The 23,330-nt window shown below is 44.4% G+C and overlaps 1 protein-coding gene across 2 annotated transcripts; it reads left to right on the top strand.

Moving 5' to 3' along the window:
- The first annotated feature begins 4,170 nt into the window (after window positions 1-4,170).
- Window positions 4,171-23,305, top strand: TMED9 (transmembrane p24 trafficking protein 9). 2 transcript variants are annotated; one of them, XM_073545061.1, is made up of 5 exons: window positions 4,171-4,212; window positions 17,575-17,700; window positions 17,777-17,902; window positions 20,286-20,432; window positions 22,317-23,305. In XM_073545061.1, the coding sequence occupies exons 1-5, from the start codon at window positions 4,186-4,188 to the stop codon at window positions 22,464-22,466; spliced, it is 576 nt and encodes a 191-aa protein (XP_073401162.1). In that variant the 5' UTR covers window positions 4,171-4,185; the 3' UTR covers window positions 22,467-23,305. The 2 variants fall into 2 exon arrangements, with proteins under 2 accessions (XP_073401162.1, XP_073401161.1); XM_073545060.1 differs by lacking the exon at window positions 4,171-4,212 and adding an exon at window positions 12,171-12,379 and having other exon boundaries at window positions 17,600-17,700.
- The last annotated feature ends 25 nt before the right edge of the window (window positions 23,306-23,330 follow it).

Raw genomic sequence — 23,330 nt, 5'->3', positions numbered from 1 at the left:
CGTGAATATTCATTTCTCTTTAGCAGCGGGGACAGGCTCCTGTCTCTAGCTGCTGCTCCGCTGGCATCGAGAGGGCCGCCCTTGACTCAGGGGCCCCAAAGTAGCTGGGTGCGCCGCTATTAGCGACACGCCACTGGCTGGGGGCCCCTGGAGCAGTGGGCGCCCTAGGCAGCTGCTGGCCAATATGCCAGCAGGTGTCAGTGCCTGGGCCCACCCGTCCATATCCAGGGCCCGTCCGACCCTGGATATGAGTACATGTAGTAGAATGCTTCATTCGAGTGATATCAATATGGGTAGGCATGCGGAAAGGTAGAAGAAAAGAAAAAATGAAGAAAATTAAAAAATTAAATTTTTTTTTAAATGTTTTTGTTTCTTTTCTTCTACTTGTCCACATGCTACCCCTATCGATATCACTCTACTGAAGCATTCAATTACCTGTAATCATATCGGATATTTATCCACGTTAGTTATGTTAATTACCATCTCTTCTCTCTCTCCCCCCTGGGCTCAGTGCTACCATAGCCAAGGGGCTACCCTCTATATCCTTTATACTTACTAATGTTTAAATATCTTCTGTTGTACTTGTATTTGTTTCATAAAATTGATTACTTACTTGTTTTTCTATTTTATGTCCGAACACAGGTATGTCTTGAAAACGGTCACACAAGGGGCCGAATCGTTGATTTGATTATCTGAAATTCACTGGGTCTTTTTGCTTTTTTGTTCATTTTGTTTAATAAACTGTTTTGCAACATATTTTTGAGTGCCAAAGTTTATACTCTATAGGTTCCCTTTAGGGTATGTGCACACGTTGCGGATTCTGCTGCAGATTTTTCCTCTCGGATTTGGCTAAATCTGCAGGTAAAATTACCTGCATTTTACCTGTGGATTTAGTGTGGATTAGCCTGCGGATTTCCCCTGCGGTTTCCTATAATGGAGCAGGTGTCAAAATGCTGCGGATCCGCACAAAAGAATTGACATGCTGCATATTTAAATCTGCAGAAAATCCGCAGCATGTGCACAGCGTTTTAAAATTTTCATAGACTTTAATGGTACTATACAACGCAGCAGAATCTGCCGCGGATCCGCAGGGCCAAATCCACTGCGGATCTGCAGCAGAATCCGCAACGTGTGCACAGAAGGCAAAAACATGGTGGGAGCAAGGAGAGAATACAGACCAGCAGCCGTTGTTATGTGTAATGAAGTGTCGGTCTTAGGATGTGTGCACACGCTAAGGATTCTGCTACGGATCCGTAGCGGTTTTGGTCCTACAGTACCATTATAAACAATGGAAAACAAAAACCGCAGTGCACATGGTGTGGAATTTTCCGCCCGGATTTGCTGCGGTTTCAAACCCGCAGCATGTCACTTCTTTGTGCGGAATCCGCAGCAGTTTTACACCTGCTCCATTGTGCAGGTGTCAAACCGCAGGCTAATTGACAGATAAACCGCAGGTCTTTTGACCTGCGGATTTACCTGCGGATTTTGCAAAATCCGCAGCAGAATCCGCAGTGTGTGCACACACCCTTAGGCTATGTGCACACGCTGCGGATTCACCAGCGGATTTTTCCGTGCGGATCCGCAGGTAAAACTGCAGGTAAACTGACCAATGGTCAATTTACCTGCGGATTGGCCAGCGGTTTTCCCCTGCGGTTTGACACCTGGACAATGGATTAGCTGGCAAACCGCAGTGGAATCCGCAGAAAGAATTGACATGTCAATTCTTTCTGCGGACTTAAAACCGCAGCTTTTCCGCAGTGAATAAACCGCAGCATGTGCACTGCGGATTGTAAATCCCATAGACTTACATGGTACTGTCCACAAATTGAGAAAATAGATATCCGGCACCGTTGTGTGGAAAAATACCCTGGATGTCTGCACATATATTTTTCACATTAATAAAAAAACACCTTAATCCCACTTGGCATGGGTGCTCAATCCCATGTTGAAAATAACAGAACATTTCATTGTGAAGAGAAAGAAAAAATAGGATGGCACTCACCATTCATGTGAATCAAATCACTTTATTTCACATACACAAGGACCTGTTGAAGCGTATTGAGCGCGAAACGGCTGTTGTCCGTCTTCCAGCACATTGGTCCCGTGCCTATGCCGATGCCTTGTGTATGTGAAATAAAGTGATTTGATTCACATGAACGGTGAGTGCCTTCCTATTTTTTCTTTCTCTTCACTTACATGGTACTGTACACTGTCTGCGGAACTGCTGCGGATTCGCAGAAGCCAAATCCGCTGCAGATCCGCAGCAGAATCTGCAGCGTGTGCACATACCCTTAAGTATTATCCAATTGACCAGCACATTCAAAAAGTATAGATTTTAATGTAGTTGCCTGCATGATAGCACAAGTCCCACTAATAATAGAAACCATAAAAGAAAGTAAGAAAATAACGATGATGCATGATGATCAAAAACAAATTTGGATAAACATCGGTCTCAATGTTTTATTAAGGTTAATCATAATACAAAAGGAAAGCCTGAAGAAAGTTAAACACAGTAAGTTCAAATTTTTCACCTTCAAAAAACATTTGATCAAAAGCTGCATCGCTGTGTTACACCATGTAGCTTTTCTGTAGGGTGAATTCAACCATAACAGATTTGTTGCAGAAATGTTTGTCATTGTCCCATTCATCTACATAGTACTTGAAGAAATTCATGTTTGCCATCCAAAAAATGACATTCAAAAATTGTCAAAAAAAGTCTGTCACATGTGAATTTATCTTTGCTGAGAATATTGATTCTGAATTAAAACTTAATTAATGTAATCTGTAGTAATGGCAGCCTTCTAGAGACAGCTTTGTCCAATGTCAGGACTTGGCAGTGTTAGGCTCTCTCTACGGTTTACTTTTGGGACAATTGCCAAAGAAAAGTGAGTCCTAACACAAGCTACTGAATAATATACAGTGGCATAGATCAACCATGGGTCTCAATTTAAGAGGAACAGGAAAACATGCACCACACAGTATACATTTATGCACATGTAATCTAAGTACATGTATCAAAGTACTTCTGGCAGTTATAACATGGATGAATGTGACACGCATCTCTATTCTCTTCATACAGGTAACCAGCTTTTCCAATCTCTGCTCTGAATCCACTCCTGTGTCTCCATTCAATGTCAGCAAGCAGTTAATCCTGAATGCTATCTATGTGTTTTCAACTCTGCAAGCTTATATCTGGTAACCAGCTTTTCCAATCTCTGCTCTGAATCCACTCCTGTGTCTCCATTCAATGTCAGCAAGCAGTTAATCCTGAATGCTATCTATGTGTTTTCAACTCTGCAAGCTTATATCTGGTAACCAGCTTTTCCAATCTCTGCTCTGAATCCACTCCTGTGTCTCCATTCAATGTCAGCAAGCAGTTAATCCTGAATGCTATCTATGTGTTTTCAACTCTGCAAGCTTATATCTGGTAACCAGCTTTTCCAATCTCTGCTCTGAATCCACTCCTGTGTCTCCATTCAATGTCAGCAAGCAGTTAATCCTGAATGCTATCTATGTGTTTTCAACTCTGCAAGCTTATATCTGGTAACCAGCTTTTCCAATCTCTGCTCTGAATCCACTCCTGTGTCTCCATTCAATGTCAGCAAGCAGTTAATCCTGAATGCTATCTATGTGTTTTCAACTCTGCAAGCTTATATCTGGTAACCAGCTTTTCCAATCTCTGCTCTGAATCCACTCCTGTGTCTCCATTCAATGTCAGCAAGCAGTTAATCCTGAATGCTATCTATGTGTTTTCAACTCTGCAAGCTTATATCTGGTAACCAGCTTTTCCAATCTCTGCTCTGAATCCACTCCTGTGTCTCCATTCAATGTCAGCAAGCAGTTAATCCTGAATGCTATCTATGTGTTTTCAACTCTGCAAGCTTATATCTGGTATATAGTTATTTCAACTTACTCTGCTTGTCCCCTTATGTTGTGAGGTCAAGAAACTTTTCAAAGTGCTTTATGATCCATGTAGTGCTGGACATGTGTTTATTTGACCACAACATTTTATTGGGTCCTGGTGTCTCAATTTAGTGTGATTGATTAACGAGAAGAGAGAGCCCAAAAAAAAAAAAAAAAAAAAAACTTAGCCGTAACCTCCTATATATTCAGACCTAGCTAGGGGGAGCATTTATGCACATGTAATCTAAGTACATGTATCAAAGTACTTCTGGCAGTTATAACATGGCAGTTAGACAGGGCAAGAGACAGGTAAGACATTTATATACATCTACTCTCTGTACATTTGGAGTACAACAAATATATACCATATGCATTTGTGTAATTTTTATCCTGGCCGCTGCATTCACACACATCCACCGCCCTGGCATTAACTCTCCACACTCCATCCATATTGGCCCCTCGCTCCTTTCCTCTCCTATGTATAGCACTCATGTTCTTTTCACATTGTTAAATTGCACAGATCCAGCCAGTCCCACCATTCAACACCAGAGACGCTCTCACAAATCACTTAACCATCTGCTCACTCTTTCTATCCTCCTTCTCCTAGTTGCAGGAGACATTGCTCCCAACCCTGGTCCCCCATGTTATAGAAAGTCAAACCCCCCCACTGCTACACTCAGAAACCCCTCTAATCTTATTAATATTCCCTGCATGCCATCTGTCTCTCTTAATTGTGCACTTTGGAATTCTCGCTCAGTGTGTAACAAACTCTCCTTCATTCATGACTTCTTCCTTTCTAATTCTCTTAACCTTCTGGCTCTTACTGAAACCTGGATCCAGCAGTCAGATACTACCGCTGCTGCTGCTCTTTCATACGGGGGGCTACACTTCTCTCATACCCCAAGATCAGACAATAGAGCTGGTGGAGGCGTTGGTCTGCTCCTATCACCAAAATGTACCTTTCAGGTTATCCCTCAAGTACCCTCACTTGTCTTCCCTTCTTTTGAGGTCCATGCCGTCAGACTCTACACCCCCTTCTCCATGCGAGTGGCGGTGGTATATCGTCCTCCCGGCCCCTCCCATCAGTTCCTGGATCATTTTGCCACTTGGCTCCCACATTTTCTCTCCTGTGACATCCCTACCCTCCTCATGGGAGATTTCAACATCCCCATTGCTCTTCCCCTCTCCCCATCTGCTACTCACCTTTTATCTCTAACCTCCTCATTTGGCCTTTCGCAGCTTACTAATTCTCCAACGCATGAAGACGGAAACTCCCTCGACTTGGTCTTCTCTCGGCTTTGTGCAGTGGATGATTTTGCAAACTCCCCTCTCCCGCTCTCTGACCACAATCTTCTTTCATTCTCTATAAAGAACTGCCAGGCTGCTCAGGTCACCCCCACTGTCCAGACTTATAGAAACACACAGGCCATTAACACCCAGAAACTTCTGAAGAACTTGCAGTCTTCATTGGCCCCTATCTCCTCCCTCTCATATCCTGATTCTGCATTGAAGCATTACAATGAAACACTTCAAACTGCCCTGGATGAATTTGCACCCCCTATAAATAGAACACCACAACGCAGACGGCGACAACCCTGGCACACGGTGCAAACACGTTTCCTGCAGCGGTGCTCCAGGTGCGCCGAACGTCTGTGGAGAAAATCCAATCTACACGAAGATTTCATCCATTTTAAGTTTATGCTTAGAACATACAACACTGCCCTTCACCTCTCCAAACAAACCTATTTCAACACCCTCATCATCTCACTGTCCAATAACCCGAAACGTCTCTTTGACACTTTTCATTCTCTACTCAATCCAAGAGTACAGGCCCCAACCACTGAGCTCCGAGCTGACGATCTGGCCAATTACTTCAAAGAAAAAATTGACCAGATCCGACAGGAAATTATCTCCAAATCCCCTCATACCATGCACTGTCCTCCCTCCCCCACTGCATCTAACTCACTCTCTGATTTTGAACCAGTCACAGAAGAAGAAGTAAGCAGGCTCCTTGCATCTTCTCGCCCAACTACTTGCACCAGTGACCCATTTCCGTCACATCTCCTCCAGTCCCTTTCCCCTGCTGTCACCCCTCACCTAACTAAAATATTTAACCTCTCTCTCTCTTCTGGTATTTTTCCCTCCTCATTTAAGCATGCCATCATACATCCACTACTTAAAAAACCATCCCTCGACCAAAATTGTGCCGCTAACTATAGACCTGTCTCTAATCTTCCCTTCATCTCTAAACTCCTGGAACGCCTGGTCCACTCCCGTCTTATCCGCTATCTCTTTGATAACTCTCTTCTCGACCCTCTCCAATCCGGTTTCCGCTCTTTACACTCCACTGAAACTGCCCTCACTAAAGTCTCTAATGATCTGCTAACAGCTAAATCAAATGGTCATTACTCCATGCTAATTCTCTTGGATCTCTCTGCAGCATTCGACACTGTGGATCATCAGCTCCTCCTCACTATGCTCCATTCCATTGGCCTCAAGGACACCGTTCTCTCCTGGTTCTCCTCCTATCTCTCCGACCGCTCCTTTACTGTTTCTTTTGCCGGTTCCTCCTCCTCTCACCTTCCCCTTACTGTTGGGGTTCCTCAAGGATCGGTTCTAGGCCCCCTCCTCTTCTCCTTGTACACTGCCCCTATTGGTCAAACAATCAGTAGATTTGGTTTCCAGTACCATCTCTATGCTGATGACACCCAATTATACGCTTCTTCTCCTGACATCACGCCAGCCTTTCTAGAAAACACTGGCGATTGTCTAAACGCTGTGTCTAATATCATGTCCTCACTATATCTGAAACTGAACCTGTCAAAGACTGAACTCCTTGTGTTTCCTCCTGCTACTAATGTACCTACACCCGACATTGCCATTTCCGTCTGTGGTTCCACTATTACTCCCCAGCAACATGCCCGCTGTCTTGGGGTCATACTTGATTCCGAGCTTTCCTTTGCCCCCCACATTCGATCACTGGCTCGCTCTTGTCATCTGCACCTCAAAAACATTTCTAGAATTCGACCTTTTCTTACTTTTGACTCTGCAAAAACTCTTACTGTTTCTCTTATTCATTCTCGTCTCGACTATTGTAACTCTCTTCTAATCGGTCTCCCTCTTACAAAACTCTCCCCTCTCCAATCTGTCTTGAATGCTGCAGCCAGGATCATATTCCTCACCAATCGTTACACCGATGCCTCTACCTTGTGCCAGTCATTACACTGGCTACCCATCCACTCCAGAATTCAGTATAAACTTATTACCCTCACCCACAAAGCCCTCCATGGCTCAGCACCACCCTACATCTCCTCCCTTGTTTCAGTATACCACCCTACCCGCGCCCTCCGTTCTGCTGATGACCTGAGGTTAGTATCCTCAATAGTCAGAACCTCCCACTCCCGTCTCCAAGACTTTACACGTGCGGCGCCAATTCTTTGGAATGCACTTCCCAGGTCAATACGATTAGTCCCCAATCCCCACAATTTTAAGCGTGTCCTGAAAACGCATTTATTCAGACTGGCCTATCGCCTCAACACATTAACCTAACCTATCCCTGTGTGCCAGAGCCAAAAATTTTACCATAACCAGGTTCCCAGCATCATGTTCCCACATGCTTTATGCATCCATTAGCCCTCTGTGTCTGTACTGTTACACACTTAACATTATGGCTGGTCCATACAATCAGGGCAACTGTTACCACCCACCTTTCGTGTCTACCTCTTTCCTCATAGACTGTAAGCTTGCGAGCAGGGCCCTCACTCCTCTTGGTATTTGTTATAATCTACTGTATGTGATTATTGTTATGCTGTAATGTCTATTGTCTGTACAAATCCCCTCTGAAATGTAAAGTGCTGCGGAATATGTCGGCGCTATAAAAATAAAATTTATTATTATTATTACATTTTTTTTCACACAACATAGGAGAACAAAAAGCATTGCCTAAAAAAAAAAAAAAATCCTGACATATTATTTTTAGAGCACAACTGATTCCATTTTGATGTACATGAGAAGGGGTTACATATAAAACACAAATATAAATTAGAGAGAACAAACTAACAATGACAGACTGGTACAGACAGGAGAGAGCCCTGCCCTTGCGGGCTTACAGTCTACAGGATAATGGGGAAGGAGACAGTAGGGTAGGTTTTGCGGCAGCTTTGGTGGTGGTGAGGTGGCAGCGTGGTCAGCGCAGGATGTAAGCTTTCTTGAGATGGGTTTTCAAGTTCCATCTGAAAGTTCTGAACTAGGCGGATAGTCGGACAAGTTGGGGCACAGAATTCCACAGGATTGGGGATACCCGAGAGAAGTCTTAGAGGAGATTGGGAGAGGAGTGTATAAGTGTGGAAGATAGGAGGTCTTTAGAGGAACGGATGTTACGTGTTGTAAGATATGGGGAGATTAGTTTGGAGATATAATGAGGAAACAGATTATGGATGGCTTTGTAGGTCAATATTAACAGTTTGAACTAGTGGAATTGGAAGCCAGTGGAGGGATTTGCAAAGGGGAGAAGCAGGAGTAGCAAGGAGAAAAGTGGATTAGTTGGGCGACAGAGTAAAGGACGGACTGGAGAGGTGCAAGAGTGTTAGCTGGGAGACAACAGAGGAGGATATTACAGTAGTCGAGTCGGGACATGATGAGGCCATGCACTAGCATTTTAAAATATTCAGGGTAGAGGAAAAGATGGATTCAGGAAATATTTTTGAGTTGGAGGTGGCGAGAGCTTGGATGTGCAGTTTGAAGGACAGGGCAGAGTCATGGGTTACTCCGAGGAAGCAAACTTCCGGTACAGGGAAAAGTGTGATGTGATTTATTGTGATAGATAGCTCAGGTAGTACAGGGTTAGGCAAGATGGAGCAAAAGATGAGTTTTGTTCACATTGAGTTTTTAGGAAGCAAGGAGGATATGGCTGATAGACACTCTGAGATTCTGGACAGCAGAGAGATGACATTTGGGCCAGAGGGGTAGACTGGGACTTTTTGAGTTGTTCCAGGCCATTGTATAAATTGAAAAGAGTAGGGGTCCCAGGACAGAGCCTTGCGGGACCCTGACAGAAAGAGGGTGGTGTAACGAATGGAAGCGGAGGCAGAGATGGTGAAGTTCACATTCGTTTTTATTTTTTAAGTGGAACCTCGGGACCACGGTCCGGGGGGCTCTGAAGTGGGCATGACTAGTGAGCCCCGGGCACCCGTAGTAAAGCCCCTCAGGTAGGGCCAGAATGGAATACCCGGAGGACACAGGTGCTACCTCCAGTTAGACCCCGAACACGTGGCAGCTGTCCCAGTGGGACCAAAAGGGATAACAACAGTTACAGCAGAGTCCGTAATGAACTGGGTCCTGGATCCGGTTAGTTGGAAAGGAGTCGGTTCCAGTGACCTTCACACAGTCCTCGGACTCGGATGGCTGTAGGCGGAACGGGATGGCTTAGGCCCAGATGGTTGCTGATATAACCAGGTAACACAGGATATTGATATGCTGTGGAAACAGAGAGCATTAGATAATGCACAGAGACTGCAGATGCAGCGCAGACAGGTTAGCATGAGAACCGGATGTAGCAATGATAGCTTCTCAGTGCTATGGAGGAGAGGCCAGAAATAGCAGCCAGTGCGCTGCCATTGGTTAATTGCATTTTTGAATAATGCACGCCGCCCCTTTAAGAAGGCAAGAGAGCGGGCGGGCGTGCCCTAATATCCTTAGCTACAGATCTCCTCACAGGACTCCAGGAGGAGGAGGGAGGACAGAACGCTGAGCAGCAGCATGAGAGGCTCGAGGTGGGTGCCCAGAATGGAGAGCAGCAGCAGGCCTGGACGCAGCGCTAGGACAGGGGCCAGGTGTAACAGCTGCAGGCCTGGGCGCAGTGCCAGGACGGGGACCGGGTGTAATAGGTGGCATGAGAAAGTAGTGTGGAAGTGGGAGATGCTATAAATGTGATTAGAGAGGTATTAGGAGATCCAGTCCAGGAGAGAGCAAGGTGTTTAATGCCAAGGGAAGAGAGGATTTGTAATAGGAGGGAGTGGTCAACTGTGTCGAAGGCAGGTCTAGAAGTAGGAGTGTAGAGAGTTGTTTGCTAGCTTTATCAGTAAGTTGTTAGTAATTTTGGTCAGGGCAGTTTCAGTGGAGTGGTGGGGAAGGAAGCCGGGTTGTAGGTCAGAGTGAGTTACATGAGAGATGGGAGGAAAATTCACCATGGACATGCTGTTCAAGGAGTTTGCAGGTGAACAAGGGCCAGGATAATCTTGTTTGGAGGCATTGGTGGACACAGACAGAAGAGAGGACCAGTGTAAAAACAATACATGGGCCCTTTGCAGTCCAAAAGCTCTTCATAATGCACAATTTCACCTGTTTTGTAGGTAGAAGCACCAATGGAGTACTTGTGAATGTAACCTTTCTTTACCGCTACAGTAAACCTTGCTCTCCAAGCATATCTAGCCATGTCTTTAGGATAGCTATTAGTAAAAAGGATGTGCTCCCTTGCACACTGTGCAGTCCCAAACTTTCCTACCTACTATTATCCAGCAGGCACTTTTCTATGTAAATACTATTATTTCCATAGCAGTAGCTACTTTGCAGACACTTCTATGTGATGGCCATAATTACAGGTATTTCCAACAAGTTATTCACATGTCCAATTGTATCGGGTAGCAATAAAGCCTTTAGAAAAATGCAAAAAAATAGACATTTTAAGAGCTTTCTTCCCTTAAATGCAAGTACTTGGGGCTAAAAAAATTTTAGCACTTGGGATTCCTTACAAATGCCAAACCATTTTGATTTTACAGGCCGTTTCCTGACACATTCAACTTTTATGTGGTCTGTGGTCATAAATCAGCTGAGAGGAGCTCAAGAAAAGACAGATAGGGAAGTTACAAACGTTTCCACCGTAGAGGCTGACTGACAGCTTCTCCGTAAACTAATTCTGAAGCCAGAAACAGTGACTTTACACAGGTGCAACTTTTTTTTTTTACAAACTCCAATTACAAAAATGATTTTTTTCCCCCATATATACTGCCATTTACAGCACCACTCCAGTATTTTTTTTATTTTACCACTGGAGTGGTGTTAATACTGCATGTTGCCTGCCCTTGGTAATATACTTATCAGCTGCCGTCTTCTGCAGTCTGTGGCCTGCCGCATCGCTCCGGCGTCTGCAGGGTGAGCCGGAAGTCACTACTCAATGTAAGTCTATGAGAGCCCTAACAAGGCCAGAACCGGACTCCTAGACTTATATTGAGAGCTTGTGACCGTCACCACTGACTTACGGTCAGTCACACACTGTGGGTGGTGTAGAACCGGAGCGGCGCTGGGAGGAGCAGAAGACTGCGGATGGTAAGTGTATTGCTGGGGGCAGGGAACATGGATGAGTACCAGTCGGGAGATGAAATAAAAAAAAAAAATAATGGGAGTGATGCTTTTAAGTAAGAAAAAAAATGTCCCTAAAAGTAGAAAACCTCCTTAGGCTGTGTGCCCACGGTGCGTATTTTTTAAGCGTTTCCACAGCATTTGTGCCGGATCAGACGCTGCAGAAACGCTTAAAAGATGCTTCAAATTAATTTGCATGCTTTTTTGGCTTTTTGTGCCAATGCATGCGCTTTTAACCACTCAGGAATCGCTTAGAGGCTAAAAACGCAGCATGCTCATTATTTCCCACATTGCTGAGCGTTTTTAGCCATCCTCAATGTTGTCAAAAAACGTGTCAAAAACGCTCGGCTTTTTTTGACACAAAACGCGCAAGAATCGCGCGGAAAAAAGACGCGCATTTTCTGGGAAGGGGATCAGTTTCCTGAGTGTTTAAAAACGCTAACGCAGGCACATAGCCTTAAAGAGGCAAAGAAAATCAGGTGTGGAGTCATTGCAAAAGTCTGTCACGAATTTACAGCAGCGAACCACTGTCATAAACCGACAAGACGTGAACTCTAAGGGGGCGCTAACACGTACATGGCAGCCCACCCTCGTAGCCCCAGCTTCCCCTTTCCCTTCCTAGCCAGTGCCAATAGCCAATTATTATTCATTTCCCACTTCTGGTGGCAGGACAGATTCTTATCCAATTCTGTGGCATCCTTAGGTTTATTCTCAGTGTTATTAGCAGCCCTGCCCGCAGGCCACACCCCATGTTGCCAATGTCGATGGTGCCCACGTTTCCTTCCTCAGCCATGCGCTGCACTCCTGCGTCCTCAGTGTTTTCCCACTATACTAGCGCTGCCGGCATGACGTCAGCAGTGTGGGCGAACTTACAGACTACAACTCCCAGAAGCGTTTGCGGGCCAGCCTCTGATTGGTGCATGGGATGGACGTGGCAGCCGGTTTGATGCTACCTCAGCTTCCGGCGAGGTGCTGGTCTGGTCTCACAGGAAGATGGCTGCTGGCTGGCTGCTGTTGCTCGCCGCCTGTATGGGCCCGGCCACCTCCCTCTACTTCCATATAGGCGAGACCGAGAAGAAATGTTTCATAGAGGAGATTCCGGACGAAACCATGGTGATAGGTAAATTTCGGGGGAGTGCGGACGGCTCCTCACGTCTCGCGGTGTCAGTAGCCGCTCAGCCTCACACATGTGCTGTCCAGTGATGTAGAGCGCTGCCATAACTTCCCGGCCATTGTCACCCATAGTGGGAGGGCTGCTGCTGACATGTCACTGCCAGGGGAAGCCATTGTGGGGAGGGGGCTGCACATCTGATGTCCTCCAAGCCTCTGACAGTTCACTGCTATTTGGGGGCTCTGGTGGCATTTCCATGCTAGTAAGGAGGGGGAGGCACTGATGCCATCTTCTACCAAGTCTTCATGGCAAAGTAAAAGGATAAAGTATATATTCGCCATACTGACAGCCGCATTTACCTCACAATATGAGGACGTAGAGACGTTCCATCCACCCGTAACACTATAGTCCTCTGGTGTTTCAGTACTCGGCATGCAGACCCCTAACCTTGTACTGTTCTGTCCTACCAAATGGTAGTATGGCACTCGAGAGTCATATGGGCGGCGCAAGTCTGCTGAGGAGTCACAGTGAGCCCTGCCTAAGCCCATCCACACTGGCTTCATTGACAGGAGGTCAGGATCCGTCACCATAAGCCAGAGCTGGCGGTGTTTGGCTGCAGTAGCCAACTTATCGGACAGTCTGTACTCTGCTGTACCCCTTGCCAGCCCCTCTTGAGATAAATGGCACCAACCATACCGTACACATCTTCACCATGTCGGAGATTTCAATAAAGGGGTCTAGCTTTTGGCAGTGGCGCAGATTGCACAGCCTGAGATCGCTGGATGCCGCTGCTACATCGTAGCTATGTGCAGGTGTACGGGGGTCTCATTGTGACCCCCAAGGTACCAAGAGAAACAGTTGGAACCCTTTGAATGTATTTCTGATGTGCCTGTTGCAGTACTTTGCAGGTTGCTGTGTAACTCCATTCATTTGCACTTTGCTGCTATGTGGCGGTGGCATTTAAGCCTGTGTTGTGGCCACTGCCTCCTGCAATCCCTGCCTTACTCAGGATGGCTGAAGAGCTTACAGGGAAGCCATCATCAGAAAATTACCTACTGTTTAAATTGGGTTTTTCTGACATTTATTTTTTTTTTAGTAATTTTTTTCATATGATCATTGTTAAAATCCTCGACAATCAGAACCTCCCACTCCCGTCTCCAAGACTATACACATGCTGCGCCAATTCTTTGGAATGCACGTCCCAGGTCAATACGAGTAGTCCCCAATCCCTACAATTTTAAGCGTGCCCTGAAAACTCATTTATTCAGACTGGCCTATCGCCTCAGCACATTAGCCTATTCTATCCCTGGGTGGCCCAGTCAAAAGTTTTACCATAACCAGGTTCCCCGCATCATGTTCCCACATGCTTTATACATCAATTAAGCGGGAGTCACACATAGCAATCTCGCTAGCGAGATCGCTGCTGAGTCACAACTTTTGTGACACAACAGCGATCTCACCTGCGAGATTGCTGTGTGTGACAGCGATCAGCGAGCGGCCCCCCTGCCGGTATCGCTGCAAGAAACCTCTGGACTTTTTTTGGTCGCTGGGCTCCCGCTGGCCAGCACGCATCGCTGTGTGACAGGCGGGAGACCAGCGATCAGCTGTAAAAAATAGAATTAAAATAAAAAATATAGTTATTCTCACCTTCCGACGTCCTGCGCAGCCATCCGGCCTCTCTCCACGCTCCGTTCCCAGTGATCCTTTGCACGAATGACCGCGAGACTTCGCACTCCCGCGAGACCGTGACATTCTCGCTGTCATTCTCGCAAAGGAGCACTGGGACCGGAGCGTGGAGAGAGGCCGGATGGCTGCGCAGGACGTCGGAAGGTGAGAATAACTATATTTTTTATTTTAATTCTATCTTTTACAGCGATGCCGGGCGCTCGGCATCGCTGTGCTGATCGCTGGTGAAGCTGTCTGTGTGACAGCTCACCAGCGATCACATAGCGACTTACCAGCGATCCTGACACCTTTATCGGTGTCGGTATCGCTGGTAAGTCGCTATGTGTGACTCCAGCTTTAGCCCTCTGTGTCCGTACTGTTACACACTTAACATTATGGCTGGTCCATACAATCAGGGTAACTGTTACCACCCACCTTTTGTGTCTCCCCTTTTTCCTCATAGATTGTAAGCTTGCGTGCAGGGCCCTCATTCCTCTTGGTATCTGTTATGATCTATGCGATTATTGTTATGCTGTAATGTCTATTGTCTGTACACGTCCCCTCTGAAATGTAAAGTGCTGCAGAATATGTCGGCGCTATAGAAATAAAATTTATTATTATTAAATTAAAATGAAAAAAAATAAATAAAAATGAGCAATTTTGCAATCTGTCCACTGAGAGTATTCAGGACCCTTTTGGAGAAGGATTACAATGATGTGTATACACAGCTGATAACACAGGATACACCGTTCACAATAGGTGGTGTCATTACTGGCCCTGCTTCCCCTTTCCTCACAATGACTTTTGCACAGGCTCATTACACAATTTAATAGAAAAAGATGAGACAAGGGTCCAATCATTGTGGCTAATGCGCATGGGTTATTTCCTGAAACAATTGGAAGTTTGAGTCTGAAGGTATGTTTATTTTTTTGCTGAGTTTTTGTAGCAGAAACTACTAGTCTTTGAGGCGGATTTAGAAAGTTTCCTTTCGGTTTCTGCTTCAAAATCTCAGCAAAAAAGTTTCATGCCACTATTCATCGAGGGGGCGTTCATGAGTCTCTCATGCCCCTGGTTCATCATGAGGTGCCACCTCTTAATGATCCAGGAGCTTCTGGCAAGTGACATACCCCTCACCACAATCTTACTCCAGTCACTGACTGCAGTGAGATTTCTGATGTCAGGGGCACCACAGCTAGTCACACCCCAGTTCTGCTCCCCTATTTTGCCAGAGGTAGGTGAAACTGCCTTTAGTCGCAAAAATGTCACAACTTCTCAGGGATTTATGTCAGAATTCTGGTATAATTGCTTTGCTGAGTAAGGTCCACAGTGTGCACAGATCCTAAAAAGGTAACTAGGGATGAGTGAACATGCTCGGATAACGTATTCTCAGAGCACGCTCAGGTCTGAGGGTGTTGATGTGCTTGAATAATCTGCTCATGTCCCCACGGCTGTATGTCTCGTGGCTGTTTGACAGCCATAACACATGCAGGATTGCCTAATCCATGCATTTCAGCTGCAGAGGCTCAAACATAGTATTCGAGCATGCCGAAGACACTCGGTTAGCACCGTAGCATGCACCTATAGCACCTTATCTGAGCACTAAAAGTAACCGAAAAAAATGAACAGGAGTACAAGTTGGTGTGCATGCAAAATATAAGAGCATGTTCATACTGGCCATCAAACAGAAACAAAACTATATACCTTACTATAAGTAAAAGTGGTGCATTTAGATAACATGGGGTACTTGGTGAACACCTTTTTTTTTTTTTTTTTCTTTTTAGTTTGAAAAAAAAAAAAGTATAAAATCCATCCCACCAACGTCAAGGTGTAACCAAATCGGGATGGTCCTAACCCCCTAGTATTAAAAGCTTACTATGTGTCACAATGACATCAATAGAGGCCGAGCAGGACCAGGTCCTGAGTACAGACACCCAGCAGCTGTATAATGTAATGTGCAACTCAAAGGAAGGGAGGCCTCACCTTTACCTGCACGAAGTGCAAAAAACGATTGGGGTACTCCTTGGCGCTGGTGGGATGGCCCTACAGTGTTTACTAAGTACCCTGTGTTATTTATATGCACTATTGCTTTTACTTAATTACTTACAGCAGGTTATATGTTCACTTTGTTTCTATCTCCGCTTTCATGTCTTAAGCCCCAGGGCGAGTATGAAAGTTGCTCGGATAGACAGGCGGCTCAGCAGTGCATCAGTGTACCGCCGGCGTGCTTCCAGCCGTCACTCTCAGTCCTGTGAGCGGTGATTGCGCTGGGTATGCCACCATGACTGAAAGCCAGGAGTTATCCAGAGAAAGAAAGCTCATTTTTCTCCCAGGTGCCACACTTAGTGTGGTGGATGGGCACCTTCATAATGCTATCAACCTGCAGATTAACCCTATATCTGCAGGGTTAGAGAGCGTCTTCCATGACAGGATTTCTTTAATCTAAACCCAATATAAACAGTAGGTCATTTTTTGACAGTGTTGCTTTAACTATGGATTATTAATGTAATCCATTACAAAATCCATATATCCCATTCTACAAAAATCTTGTAAAAAAATGAAATCCACGATGCCGATACGAACAGCTTCACATAGCCCGTAAGCCATAACCTACTTTATGAATGTGCTGAGAAAGTCGTACGGTGTGCGACAATACCCATTTACCTTTCTGTGATCTTCGTGAAGCGCGTGGTATGGACTGACAACCTAATTTGCGTTTTTAGTCTGGTTTTTACTTTTTTTGGTGACCACAAAGCACCACTAAAATGCATTTTAAAACTGTTTACATTCCATAACAATTTTATGTATTGGACACTATTTTTTTTATTTTTCCAGGTGCTGTTAGTTATATTTGGACTGGCAGCAACTTTATTTTTTCCTGCTTTTATCCATTTATTTTTCATTTATTTCACATATTGAGCCCCCCTTAAGGTAAAAGTTAACTTTTGGGGACATTTCCACATTGTAAATACTTGTATTTATTTTTTTTTCATTCTGATTTGCACTGTAACTGGTCTGGTTTATTAGCCCCAGTTACAGGGAAAATGAAGCCTCTTGCCTACATAGCGGAGCTGACTGGGTCTCTAAGAATCCAGGAGCACCTGCTCCATCCCTATGTCCAGTGGTTACATGTTCGCAGGTGCTTTACTGTGCAGTGATTTTTTTTTTTTATTTTTTTATTTTTTTTTTATAATGTCACTGCAAAGTACTTTGCGGACCACTCAGATGTTGGTAGTCTATGGGTTGCATGGAAATAGTTAAGCTGGCTGTACAACACCTATGAAGTGGTTACAGGATCTCTTAGTGAAACTAAATGACTGGGCTTGTTAGGATTTAGCAGGCTTGTTCTCACTTTTTTTTGTTATCAGGGAAAATTCGGAAGACTTCATGTTTTGGGTTGTCAGCTGACTTTATTACCTATGTGTATGTGGGTAATATTCTGAAACAAAGCGCGTACAGTACTGCTTGATAATACTTGCTGGTCTCTACAATGATTATTTACTTTGCGTGTAATTACATGTGGAAGTGATGTTTATTTGTAGGTTTTTACCCTTCCTTCTTTTACAGGTAATTACCGCACCCAGCTATATGACAAGCAGAGGGAGGAGTATTTACCCGCTACACCTGGCCTTGGCATGTTTGTAGAAGTGAAGGATCCCGATGATAAAGTAAGGGCATAATTCATATACTGCAGATATTTATCTTATTTCTGTTACTAAAATATACATGCTTTCTTTGTTATAGGTCATCCTTTCTCGTCAGTATGGATCAGAGGGTCGCTTCACCTTCACTTCCCACACCCCAGGAGAGCACCAGATTTGTCTCCATTCAAACTCCACTAAGTTTTCTCTCTTTGCTGGAGGGATGTTGGTAAGTTAATAGTTGGGTGAATCTAAATGTTTGGACCACCAGCTATTTTATGTGGTTAAGGCTGGTTTCACACTAGCGTTTTTTAGCGCAGCGCATCGTGCGCGTCCATGCGCATGCACCATGCTCCCCTATGTTTAATATAGGGGCGCATGTTCTAGTGTTTTCACACTTTTGTATGCGTTTTCGTGTGCATACGTTTTTTGTAGTATGCGCCTAGGCACGCCGGACGCAACCTGTTGCGTTTTTGGTCCTTCCAACCTGTGTAAAAAAAAAAAAAAAACGCATGCTCACGGAATGCGCCGAAAAATCATATTACAGTCTTTGGGAACATAGGCGTGCGCATGCGTTTTAAGAGTTAACATGGCTAGAAACTGGTTAAAATGCATGCGCCTAAAAAAAGCAAATGCATGCAAAACGCATGATGCGTTTTTTGCATGCGTTTCTATTGCGCACGAAGCGCTGCGCTAATGTGAAACTAGCCTTAGAGGGGGTGATATATGGTGCCCGAAATAGAGCTAGCTCATATGCTTCTTTAAAAACAAAAAACAATATTATTAGCTGTTCATGAAATTGATAAGGTGGCCATGAGGTTTTAGGAGGATATACAGTGGCTTGAAAAAGTTCTCACTCCCTTGGCTCTTTACTTTATTACGTTACACCTGTGTTTAAATATTCTTGTAATTGAATTGGTGTGTGATGCATCAGCACTTAATAGTCTAAGTTGGTGAAGTGTGAATAATATAGGCATAAATTAAATTTATGGGATCAAATAACTAAAAATTGGCTTGTGCATAGGTAATCAGCCCTTTTGCGATGAATCCCCTAAAAATTTCTGGTGCAAGCAATTGCCTTCATAAGTCACATGCTTAGTGATTACACACAGATGAACTTTCTAAGTGTCACATGGTCTGCCAGTATATACACACTTTTTCTGAAAGGCCACAGAGGATCCAACACAATTAAGAAAGTCACCACTAACCAAACAGCACCATAAAGACCAAGGAGATCTCCAAAGAAGGCAGGGACAAATTGTTCAGAAGAACAAGTCAGGGGTGGTTATAAAAAAAAAAAAAAAAATCCTAATATCTGATTCTTCTCAACACCATCAAATCCATTATCATCAAATGGAAAGAGCATGGTACCACAACAAACCTGCCAAGAGGTTACTGCCCACCAAAATTCTCAGCCCGGGCAATGAGGGTATTAATCAGAGTCGGCACAGAGGCCAAATGTAACTCTGAAGGAGCTGCAGGGTTCCCAAGCAGAGACTGGAGTATCTGTCTATATGACCACAAGCCATACATTCAATAGAGTTGGCCTTTATAAAAGAGTGTGCAGAAAAAAAGCCTTTACTTGCAAACACACAAATTGTAAGGCTTGTTTTGAGTTTGCAAAAGGACATGGGAGGCTCCCCAAATGTATGGAGGAAGGTGCTATGGTCGGATGAGACCAAAATTTAACTTTGTCCACCAAGGTAAACGCTATGCCTGGCACCAAAATAAACACAGCTCATCACCCCAAGAACACCATCCCCACAGTGAAATATGGTGGTGGCAGCATCAATGCTGTAGGGATATTTTTCGGCAGCAGGGACAGGAAAAATGGTCCGAGTTGAGGTAAAGAGGGAAGGTGCGAAATAGAGAGATTCTTGAGCAATACTTGTTTCAGTCTGTCAGTGATTTGAGACTGGGACAGAGGTTCAGCTCCAACAACAGTGACCCAAATCATACTGCTAAAGCAACAGTCAAGTGGTTTAATGTGTAAATGTTGAGTGGCCTAGTCAAAGCCCCAGACCTTAATGCAATTGAGACTCTAATCAGACTTGAATATTGCTGTTCATCATCTAACTTGAAGGAGCTGGAGCAGTTTTTCCTTGAGCCATGGGCAGAAATCCCAGTTGCAAGATGTGGAAAGGTCAGAGACTTATCCAAAGCGACTTGAAGCTGTAATTTCTGCTAAAGGAGGCTCTACAAAGTACTGACTTTATGGGGGTGAATAGCTATGCATACTGAAGTTTTCAGTTATTTTGTCCTATTGTTTGCTTCACAATAAAAAGAAAAACAAATATTCACAGTTGTAGGCATGTTCTTTACATGAACTGATGAAAACCCTAAAAAAAGTGACATTCCAGGTTATGATGTAGAACAATATAAAAAAAATGCCATGGGGACGTAGACTTTCGCAAGCCACTGTAATTACCAAAAGTTCACTTTGATTTGTTTCGCATTCTGTATGCGATACTGATCTCTGTATTCTTATTGTCATATTTGATTAAATGCTGCCTTGTATATCATGTTTGCATGAATTTTCTTGGCTTATCCCCATCTGTTTTTTGCATAGTCTACCAAAAGACTTAGCTTCCCAAAATGTGTTTGCTTAACAGAGAGTTCACCTTGACATCCAAGTTGGAGAGCATGCCAATAATTATGAAGAGATTGCTGCCAAGGACAAATTGAACACGCTACAGCTGCGCGTACGGCAACTGATCGAACAGGTGGAACAGATTCAAAAGGAACAAAACTACCAAAGGGTAAGAATACTAGTATTACTGCATTTGATATTGCATCCTGAAATATGATCAAATAGGCTATGAAATTCTGTCGTGCAGCTGCCCAAAAAGAGTACCTTCTGTTTAACTCCTCTTGGCATCACATCGTAACAGTACAGTGGGCTCATGATCAGTGAATGGGTAGGGATGTACAGACCGACCCTTGGTCTTACATCTTGTACTCCACAGCCTCAGAGGTATGTGACTGAGTTTGGGTCAGTACATATATCACTGTCCACACGCAGACAATGTTTCATGGATATCTGAATTTGGTCTCACATGGAATGTGCAATCTGTATGATAAAACTGCCTTATGCCTGTATCAGCAGCAATGTGATCTTGCTCCAGTTGCAGCTGTTTAACACCTTAAGGGGAATGTCACCACGTGACCTATCTAAGCTATTAATATGGGCATATATATATATAGGCTGTAAACTGCTGAAAACAGTCATCTGTGTGTCTCATATCAGATGCCTTGTTGTTGAGAAATCATCTTGTATCACTTTATGTAAATTACCTCTTCCAGGCTCCTGGGCAGATGGTGCCTAGAGCTAACTCTGCCTCCTGAGATTATTTTACATGAAAGGGGAGTTACCAGTGAGACATGTAACTAACACAGAACAGGAGAAATTAAATTTGTCTTCTTAAAAACACATTTCTTTGGCTTCTGTGAGCTCTGCTGTACTGCAATAATATTAGAACCCTGTCTGTGAAATGGAAGCTGAAACTGAGAGGATCCTGCAGATGTGTCAGTTATAGTCACACAGCTCTGCAGTGAGAGCAGGGAGCGGCCATTACATGTCTCACACTGGTAACTGCCCCTTCATCTATATAAATAATTGCCTTAAATTGGCTGTCATCCACTTCCGTCTGGATGTCCCCGAATCCCACAATCCACCGCACCGGAAGTACTCCTACTGCCATTTTGGAACACCCAAGTGATGCCGCTCACATCCAGGCCGCCGCTGCCATCCCGACGGACACTCGGATCCAGGCCGCCTGGCTACACGTGCTGGATCCCGCCGCTGCCTGTCCACCCACCTTTGTGCAGTCACAGCCGGCAGGAAAGACCGTGGCTTGAGGTCTGTGCTACAGATTGGGTGCGACCACCCTCTGGTGGCGCCGCACACCATCTCCAGCACAGGCCGCAAAACACTGTCTTTCCTGCCGGCTGTGAGAGGGGTGTAATGAGGGGGGAGTATTGAGAGGGATGCCGCCGCTGTACTACACGTGCCGGATCTCGCCGCTGCCTGCCCACCCACTTCTGTGCAGTCACAGCCGGCAGGAAAGACCGTGGCTTGGGGCCTGTGCTGGAGATTGGGTGCGGCCACCCTATGGTGGCGCTGCACACCATCTCCAGCACAGGCCGCAAAACACCGTCTTTCCTGCCGGTTGTGACTGCACGGAAGTGGGTGGGCTGCCACCCCCAGCGCCACAAAGCTGCCCCCACCGTGATGTTACTGCCCATAAGATGCAATAGCATCGGGCACATATCTAGTGTAAAATAATCTCAGGAGGCAGTTATCTCCAGGCACCATGCTCCGCAGAGCCTGGAAGAGGTCATTTATATAAAGTGATATCCCATACTAATGTGGATAAATCATCTGATGTGAGACACACAGATAAGACTGTTTTCAACAGTCTATAACTTGTATGCCCATATTACTAGTTTAGATAGGTTAAATGTGGTGACAGATTCTCTTTGTAAATGTGGCAAAAGATCTAAAAGAAAAAATAAACAAATATTCAATAAATTACTTTTTTTTTTTTTTTTTAATTGTATCAAACTCTTGAGCTGAATATTTGTACCTGTTTATTTTCTGATACATTACGTGACGTATTGATCAGTTATCCTGGTTCTTGCAGTGGCGGGAGGAGAGATTCCGACAGACGAGTGAAAGTACCAACCAGCGTGTCTTATGGTGGTCCATTGCTCAGACACTGATACTTGTGGCAATTGGGATCTGGCAGATGAGACATCTGAAGAGTTTCTTTGAAGCAAAGAAATTGGTGTAAACTGTTAAAAAGAGTAGCAGTGTCTGCTTTACCAGAAGTGTTGGATCCATCTCCTGCTAGGCGTCTTCCACCATTAAAATCAATTACCGGAGATGGAACTGTTACACGGTGACTCCAGCATGTGGGACCAGAACACTCTACTTGGATCACCTTTGTCAGATATGTCCTTGTCAAGCCAGCGGGACTTGTTCTAAAACACTGAATGATTTGTTCTTAATATTCAGTTTCTGTGTTTTTTTAAAAAAACACAAATTGTTTTCCATTGAACTAGACCGTGTCCCAAAATGCACCAAAATAAGCTTTGTTTTCTCCATTTTTTTTTCCTTGCTGAAATCAGGGAAATCCTACTTGCAGTAAAAATTCAGGATTTTTTTTTCTTTTTTGCAGAATTGTTTTTACGGTGAAGCGGTTTTTGGGTTAATTTTATGTGCTTTTATCATTACTGATGGGTATAGATTTTCCTTTCTATAGAGGAGGATACAAAGTATGGATACTGCTCCTGGCCTAGGCTGGCACTGCACTGGAGGAAACTGGCACGGTTGCCAGCAGATTTTTGTTCTGTGACTGACACAAGGTTTGTGGAACAGAACTTGACTTTGCTGCTGTTGTACCATCATGAGATTTTATTATACCACGTTTTGAGATTGAATAGCGCTTGCCAAAAACATGCACACCACCTGCAGTACTGATCTCTAAGAGACTCATTCGATTGGCTCCCTTCCTTATTCAGGGATTTAAGCCACTAGGATCCAAGATTCTAAGGGTCCTGAAGTTACAGATTTTGATTGTCTGGGTATTTTCATGTTTTGCTTTAAATAAAAACAAAATTTCCTTCAGTATCCATCTTAATTTTGTCTCTTTACT

Source organism: Dendrobates tinctorius, unplaced genomic scaffold (assembly GCF_039654945.1).
Source record: "Dendrobates tinctorius isolate UK_male_01 unplaced genomic scaffold, ASM3965494v1 ptg000139l, whole genome shotgun sequence".
In the NCBI taxonomy this organism is placed as follows: domain Eukaryota; kingdom Metazoa; phylum Chordata; class Amphibia; order Anura; family Dendrobatidae; genus Dendrobates; species Dendrobates tinctorius.
Note: the sequence above shows the minus strand (reverse complement) of the source record. Positions and strands in the feature narration are given on the sequence as shown.

Bases quoted from the DNA above. Each gene is read 5' to 3' on its own strand.
- TMED9 (XM_073545060.1), top strand. From the start codon at position 12,253: ATGGCTGCTGGCTGGCTGCTGTTGCTCGCCGCCTGTATGGGCCCGGCC. The intron at 17,701-17,776 runs GTAAGGGCATAA...TCTTTGTTATAG, and splicing joins TGAAGGATCCCGATGATAAA to GTCATCCTTTCTCGTCAGTA. The intron at 17,903-20,285 runs GTAAGTTAATAG...TTTGCTTAACAG, and splicing joins TCTTTGCTGGAGGGATGTTG to AGAGTTCACCTTGACATCCA.